The 7,461-nt window shown below is 36.2% G+C and overlaps 1 protein-coding gene across 1 annotated transcript; it reads right to left on the bottom strand.

Moving 5' to 3' along the window:
• Positions 1-628: 628 nt before the first annotated feature.
• Positions 629-2,502, bottom strand: nitr4a (novel immune-type receptor 4a). The gene is made up of 6 exons (XM_073836684.1): positions 2,454-2,502; positions 2,020-2,370; positions 1,580-1,930; positions 1,036-1,146; positions 838-890; positions 629-748 (listed from the first exon to the last, which is right to left on the bottom strand). The coding sequence occupies exons 1-6, from the start codon at positions 2,500-2,502 to the stop codon at positions 629-631; spliced, it is 1,035 nt and encodes a 344-aa protein (XP_073692785.1).
• Between the last annotated feature and the right edge of the window lie 4,959 nt (positions 2,503-7,461).

Raw genomic sequence — 7,461 nt, 5'->3', positions numbered from 1 at the left:
AAATTACTTTTCCAATTTTTTCAGCATTACCAATCTCTCTTATTTTTTAAGCCTTCCCCTGTACTCTAAGCCAGCACTTTTCTAGCACCTTTCGCAATCCTTTGTTTTTCCCCACATTAAATATCGTGTTTCACTCAAAACACATTGTTGAATTTAATTCTTGTCAGTCTGATCAAATAATGAGTATAGAAGTATATGTTTAAATATTATTTTTGAAATTATTTCTACTACATTCATAACACTGGAAATGAAAGGTCAGAATGAGTGCATTGCATTATGGGATACACTATTCAACACGGCATGCTCTGTCATAGAGGAAGTAACCATAATGTGTTAGAGATGAATGACCGAATTAAAAAGTTGGCCTAAATTTCTAATTTTTTTAATGTTGAGAGGTTTATTCAAGTTGATGATCACAGCACTTTCACATCTAGTTACACCCTTGCAGGATGTGGTTATGCATTATAAAATTGTGCACGCCGTCACCCCGGAAGTGTAAATGTTAACACTCACATTACTTTTCTTATTAACACAATGCAGAATAACCACAGACATGCATAGGCAGATCTTTAGAGACACACATATGGAATATTATGTTAAATATTATGACAAGCAGAAGCAATACGTTTCAGATCTTGTCTCGCAGCTTCGGTACGGAGTACGTTGTCTCTTCTAAGGTCCTTTTCCTCTGACCTCTTTTTGCGGAAAGGTTCAGGGCAGCATAGTTAATGTCATCTGTGTTGCGGTACTAGAAGAAAGAATTAGGAGACTTCATTTTTTTAGTGCTCTATTAAGTTACAAGAGTTAACTGTTATTTACACATCTGATTGTCCAAACCTGAACTCTTGTTGTATCGTCATTAGCAGTCTGGATTTGCTGAAGTGTTCTGTCTGTTAAAAGTCAAAGCATTAGAAGAGTTACACTGCTCTGTTTGTATGAACACAGTATTGCATTTTCTATTACAGAAAAGTTATTTCCAGGATTAGGTTTGTAATGATGATAGATTGCTCGAATTAAGAAGAAATGGTGTCTTACCTTTTCTTCTGAATGGTATACAGAGCAAAATATTGATGGTAAAACTGACTGTACACAGAACTGCAAGGCCAGTTAAAATAAAATACTGCATCCTCTCACTATTAAATTCATCTGAAACACAAGAAACATTGTGCAACTATGAATTTAGACAGTTGGTTCAGCAAATACTTTGTCACTGTTGAAACACATACAGTACTACAAATACTATATACGTTTTTGCACATTAAATTATTTTTTAAAAACCTGCATGGATGTGATAATGAAGAGCATGACATTTAGGTTAGAGATTTCCATACTGCTAACTATTTGATTGTATTGGACAAATTGAAATCTATTCGGATTTAAAGCTAAAATGCAAAACAAAAGTAGTAGTGGTATTAATATTAATATTAATATTATTAGAACTTCCTAAACCAAAAGTATGGCACGCATCTGAATACAGAAAGTTCAAGAAACAAAAACAAAAAAGCGTTTGGGCTAATCTATCTTATCATATATTTATCATATACCATATGATATCAAATATAAAATAAAATGCACTTACCTTCAATGATCAACGTTGTGCCGTTTCCAAATAAAACTTCATCACAAGTTACCACAGCGCAGTAGTATAGTCCAGCATCAGAGAGACCAACATTCATCTTGGGAAGGCTGTAAAGACAGCTCTGCGTAGAAGAGGAGGCTGCGGAGTTCTTTCCACACTCTTTGTTCATGTCTTCTTGAGTATAAACCATTCCTGGGTGGATTGTGTCTGAACTGCGTCTGTACCAGTAGACTAGTTGTACTCCTTTCTCACACTTCTTTGCTTCCACTGAGCACTGCAGAGTCACATTGTTTCCTGGCTTCATAACACCAAGCACAGGCTGTTGAATAACAGCAGGTTTGAGGTCTGCACCTTTAAGAGGAAAAATAATTCACATTGATAATAAATTAAATCACAATCAATCAATCAATCAATCAATCAATCAATATCATAACCCTCACCTTTAACCAGCAAAACAGTTCCATTGCTGAAGTAAATAACATTGGCAAAGGCAGAGGCACAGAAATAGGTGCCGGAATCAGATTTCAAAGTCCTCAGGATGGTTAGGTTAAAACTATCATCCTTTCGCACTGCATGAAATCGGTCACTTTCTTCCAAGTTAGAAGAAAATTCATTTGGTTGAGAGTGGTGATATGATGACACTATTAGGACAGGTTTCTCCCCAAGAACTTGTTTATACCATAGTGCTCGGTGTAACTGATCATCTAAAATAAGACAGGGTAACAATACATTGCCTCCCTCTTTTACGGTTAAAACTTGATCCAAATGAGCAACACTGCAAGTATGTTCCCCTGTTGGAAAAATTATGAACAAAAATGACATGTAGATAATTAGTAAATTAGACTGACTGAATGATATTGAATTTTTTACTTACAGACTTCATGAAGAAAGAGAAAGAGAATCATGTAGATGTAATTATTCATTTTATCTTCTTCCTGGGTCTTCTGCACTTGTGGCTACATGAGGTTCTGAGTCTACGAATCAATTTGCTCTCTGAGGTAGAGAATGACTTCATCATGTGACTCTATTGGTTCTCTGCATTACTGCCCGTTTCCTGAAGCAAGCTGTTAAGTACTGTATAGTATGTAAACAACTGCATCTTCAGTCTTCAGTCTTGCCAGCAGGCCAGATGAATGAATTTTAAAGAGCTGCTTAGGGTGATGCCATGAAAAAATCTCAACAAATATGTTACAAATATTTTATGATATATGAACTATAATATAAAATTAATAACATTTTGGGACAAGTACATTGTATGATGATACTAAAACATCAGAGCAGTATAGAAGAGGACAAAAAACATTTGATGATTAACTTGTTATATATTAAGTTCAAAAATGAAAGTTAATGTATGCTATAACATGTTTATAGTGTATAAAGAGTATATCTGTTTATCTGTTTTTGTGTGCACTAGTGATTTCTGACTGCCATCACCTGGAGGTGACTAGTAGTACATTTCTGTATGTTTGCATAATGCTGCAACAATGATTTAGAAAAAAACATACCAACGACAATATTTCCATTTTTCATGTTTGGGTAAATTTTAGGTTATTTTTTAATGATACAGATATTTTTGTTTATTGACGCCAAACAAGTTGGACTGAAAGAGTGTTTACTCATTTGCAAAATGCAGACCCTCTCCATGGTGCTGAAATTAATAGTAAGTTATTGTAAACACACAATTTGCCCCCCCCCCCCCATGTTTTAATGTGTAAAGTTGAGACACATAAAAATGTAGATATTGAATTACATGATGACCATACATTCTTATTGCTTTTTAATACAACAACAACATAAATCGGTAACACTTTAGAATACTGTTCCATCATTAATGAATAACTACATATAGCAACTACTATTAACTAACAATAAATTCTGAATAACGAATTAATAAGTAATAATGCTCGTTTAAATGTGGTAGTTCACTATTAGTTAATCAGTAACTACTATTTTGTTCATATCTCCCGGAGAACTACTAAGCACTATAGAGGTTATTAATAATTATAAATGATGCAAAATGTGTAATTCATCCTAAACTAAAGATCATGGTAACCCACTAGTAATGACTCAAGAATTACCAAGAACTTTAGTAGGGATTAATAATTATTTGGATCAATATTCTAAAGTCAAGATCATGATAACTCCCTTGTAATGACTGAAATCATTGTAAGCTTTTGAGGGATATGTAAGGTTTTGGATAGTTATGACTCAAGTGTTACTACATCATTCTAAAGGAATTGCTAATTATTTACATCAGTATTCTAAAGTTAAGATCATGGTGGTCCACTAGTAATTACTCGAGTGTTACCAAAGCCATCAGAAGTATTACTATCCAGAACCTTACAAAAACCTCATTTTTTTTTAATGACTTTTGTCATTACTAGGGAGTTATCATGATCTTGACTTTAGAATACTGATCCAAAGAATTAGTATTTTTTTCTGACAGATTTGGTAATACCTAATTCATTACTGGTGGGTTACCATCATTTTCACTTTAGAATTAATTATACATTTTGCATTATTCACATTAATTATGAACATTTATATAGTAGTTCTTAGGCAAGGCAAGGCAAGTTTATTTATATAGCACATTTCATACACAATGGCAATTCAAAGTGCTGTACATAAAAGGAATTAAAATCATAATAGCATAAAAATCATAAAAATTTAAAATAATAATCACAACAATAAAAACTGAGAATTTAAGAACATTTAAGATGATTTAAAAAATTGATTTAAAATTAATTAGCACAGTAAAAGGATTATACATAAAATAATGCAATCTGTTCGGACGTAGCACAGTGCTCATTCAATAAATGCACAACTGAAAAGATGAGTTTTGAGTCTGCATTTAAATGTGGCTAATGTATTAGCACATCTGATATCTTCTGGAAGCTGATTCCAACTGTGTGCGGTATAATGGCTAAAAGCGGATTCCCCTTGTTTTGTGTGAACCCTTGATATTACTAACTGACTGGCCATTGAATGCTTTATAAACAAGTAAAAGTATCTATCTATCTATCTATCCTAAACATAACTGGAAGCCAGTGTAAGGACCTGAGGACTGGTGTGATATGCTCTGATTTTCTGGTTCTAGTCAGAATTCTGGCAGCAGCGTTCTGTAAGAGCTGCAGCTGTCTAATGGTCTTCTTGGGAAGGCCAGTGAGGAGACCATTGCAATAGTCCACCCTGCTTGTGATAAAGGCATGAACAAGTTTCTCCAAGTCTTGACAGGAAACAAAACATCTAATTTTTGAAATGTTTTTGAGATGATAGTATGCTGATTTAGTTACTGCTTTGACATGGCTACTAAAACTGAGGTCTGACTCCAGAATCACACCAAGATTTTTTGTTTTTTTGACCGCTAGCATCAAGGTACGCATTTACCTTGTGAACTTAATCTTTGTTTCCAAATGCAATGACTTCTGTTTTCTCCTTGTTTAACTAAAGAAAGTTTTGGCACATCCAACTGTTAATTTCATCAATGCATTGGCAGAGGGAGTCAATGGGGCTGTAGTCATTTGGCAATAAGGCTAGGTAAATCTGGGTATCATCTGCATAGCTGTGATATGCAATTTGGTTCTTTCTCATTATTTGACTTAGTGGGAGCATATACAGGCTGAACAACAGCGGCGCCAGAATTGAGCCTTGTGGGACTCCGCATTTCATGGACGTCCACTTAGACTTATGTTCTCCTATACTCACATAATAGCCTCTCCCTTCTAAGTATGACCTGAACCATTTGAGAACCATCCCAGAAAGCCCGACCCAGTTTTCCAGTCTATGTAGAAGAATGTTGTGATCGACTGTGTCGAACGCAGCACTGAGATCTAGTAATACCAGCACTGATATTTTGCCAGAATCAGAATTTAGGCGAATATCATTTATTATCTTTATGAGCGATGTCTCTGTGCTATGATGTGGTATGAACCCAGATTGGAAGTGGTCGAGGTATCCATTTGAGTTTATGTAGTGGTTCAGCTGATTAAAATCAACCTTTTCAATAATCTTGCCTATGAAAGGAAGATTTGATATTTGTCTATAGTTGCTCAATATGGTGTTATCAAGATTTCTCTTTTTCAGAAGGGGCTTAACAACTGCAGTTTTCAGGGAGTTTGGAAAAGTCCCAGAAAGAAGTGAGGTGTTCACCACTTCTAAGAGATATGCTTCTAAACAGCTAAGCACACTTTTGAAAAAATATGTGGGAAGTGTGTCAAGGTAGCAGGTTGACGATTTGATGTGCTGTACCGTTTCTTCCAAAATGTTGCTATCGATTGCTTCAAAAGTAGACATAGTGACTTCTTTTTGAAATTGCGGTCGAATCTGTCTGACCTCTGCATAACTTGAGGGTGTGCTAATTGTCTTTCTGATATTATTGATCTTCTCATAAAAGAAGGAAGCAAACTCATTGCACTTGCTATCGGAGAGCATTTCACTAGGGATCTGACTAGGGGGGTTTGTTAGTCTCTCAACGGTAGCAAAAAGAGTGCGAGTGTTGTTTAAGTTGCTGTTTATAAGGTTTGAGAAGAACATTTGTCTAGCTTTACCTAGTTCAGCATTGAAAGCATGAAGGCTGTCTTTATAGATGCTCTAGTGAATTTCAAGTTTCGTCTTCCGCCAAATCCGCTCAGCTTTTCTGCATTGTCTTTTCATATTCTGTATACTGCTGTTGATTTTCTCCACGGCGATTTCTGTCTGCCTGACATCTTTCTGATTTTCACAGGTGCGATGTCATCAGTGACATTCTTAACTTTTGAGTCGAAGGACTCCAGGATAAGATCAACAGAGTCTGCAGAAATGCTTGGCATTGAAGATATAGCCTTCATAAATAGCACACTAGTGTTATCGTTAATGCATCTCTTTCTGACAGAGACAGATCTACATTCATCAGGAGCAAAGATCAATATAACAAAGAAAATACAGAAGTGATCAGATAGTGCTACATCTTTGATAACAGTGGATGAAATCTTTAGACCCTTACTGATGAGTAAATCAAGAGTGTGTCCACGATTGTGTGTAGGCCCATGCACATGCTGAATCAGGTCAAAAGTGTTCAAAACCGTTATAATTTCTTTTGTGGTTTTGATTTCTGCATTTTCTATGTGAACATTAAAATTGCTTGCATTGATAGACATCTTTAAAAAGAGCAGCTACACCTCCACCTCTCCTAACAGCTCTGCAGACACTCATGAAAGTAAAGTTAGGAGGGGCTGTTTCATTGAGGACTGTTGTGCTGCAGCTGTCTTATAGCCATGTTTCATTTAGAAACATAAAATCCAGGTTGTTTGTGGTTATAAAATCATTGATCAGAAGTGATTTATTTTTTAGTGAGCGAATGTTTAAAAACGCTAGCTTGATGGAATTAATTTTTGTCTCTAGAGCAATTTTAGTTTGATGCCTAATAGGCCTCAGATTAGATGGGTCAACCGTACGACTTGAGACGGCCTTAGACTTTCTATCACATATTAAAACAGAAATAGGGAAAACTACAGGCACACTGGGTTCCCGCTTGTTATGTAAACATTCCTGATTGTTGCTGCTATCGTAGCGGGGACCCGACACATATCACTGAGGGCTGTTATCAGTTGTTTTTGGTTCACTCACAGCAGACACAGGAGGGTTTGGGCCCTGTCGCAGCGGCCGGAGAGCTCTCACAGGAGGAGGAGGGCGAGCTGGACCCACAGGCTTTGGTGGTTGTGGTGCCTGCCGTTTTTTAGTTGATAACTGGGGGCTTGCAGCAAAAGAGTGGGAGAGTCTTGTTCCAGCATATACCAGTTCCTCCATTTTCTGTGAGAAGCTTAGAAGTGGAGATGCTGGAGAGAGGGATAATATGTCTGGTGAATGGAGCTCTGGCTCTAGTGTTTCTGGTGGCTGAAATATGT

Source organism: Garra rufa, chromosome 3 (genome assembly GCF_049309525.1).
Source record: "Garra rufa chromosome 3, GarRuf1.0, whole genome shotgun sequence".
NCBI lineage: Eukaryota > Metazoa > Chordata > Actinopteri > Cypriniformes > Cyprinidae > Garra > Garra rufa.
This window is presented reverse-complemented; position numbering and strand designations above follow the sequence as displayed.

Coding starts and splice junctions, on each gene's coding strand:
- nitr4a (XM_073836684.1), bottom strand. CDS start 2,502: ATGAATAATTACATCTACATGATTCTCTTTCTCTTTCTTCATGAAGTC. Junction 2,371..2,453: donor TCTCTTTCTTCATGAAGTCT/GTAAGTAAAAAA, acceptor TTTTTCCAACAG/GGGAACATACTTGCAGTGTT. Junction 891..1,035: donor TATACCATTCAGAAGAAAAG/GTAAGACACCAT, acceptor GACTTTTAACAG/ACAGAACACTTCAGCAAATC.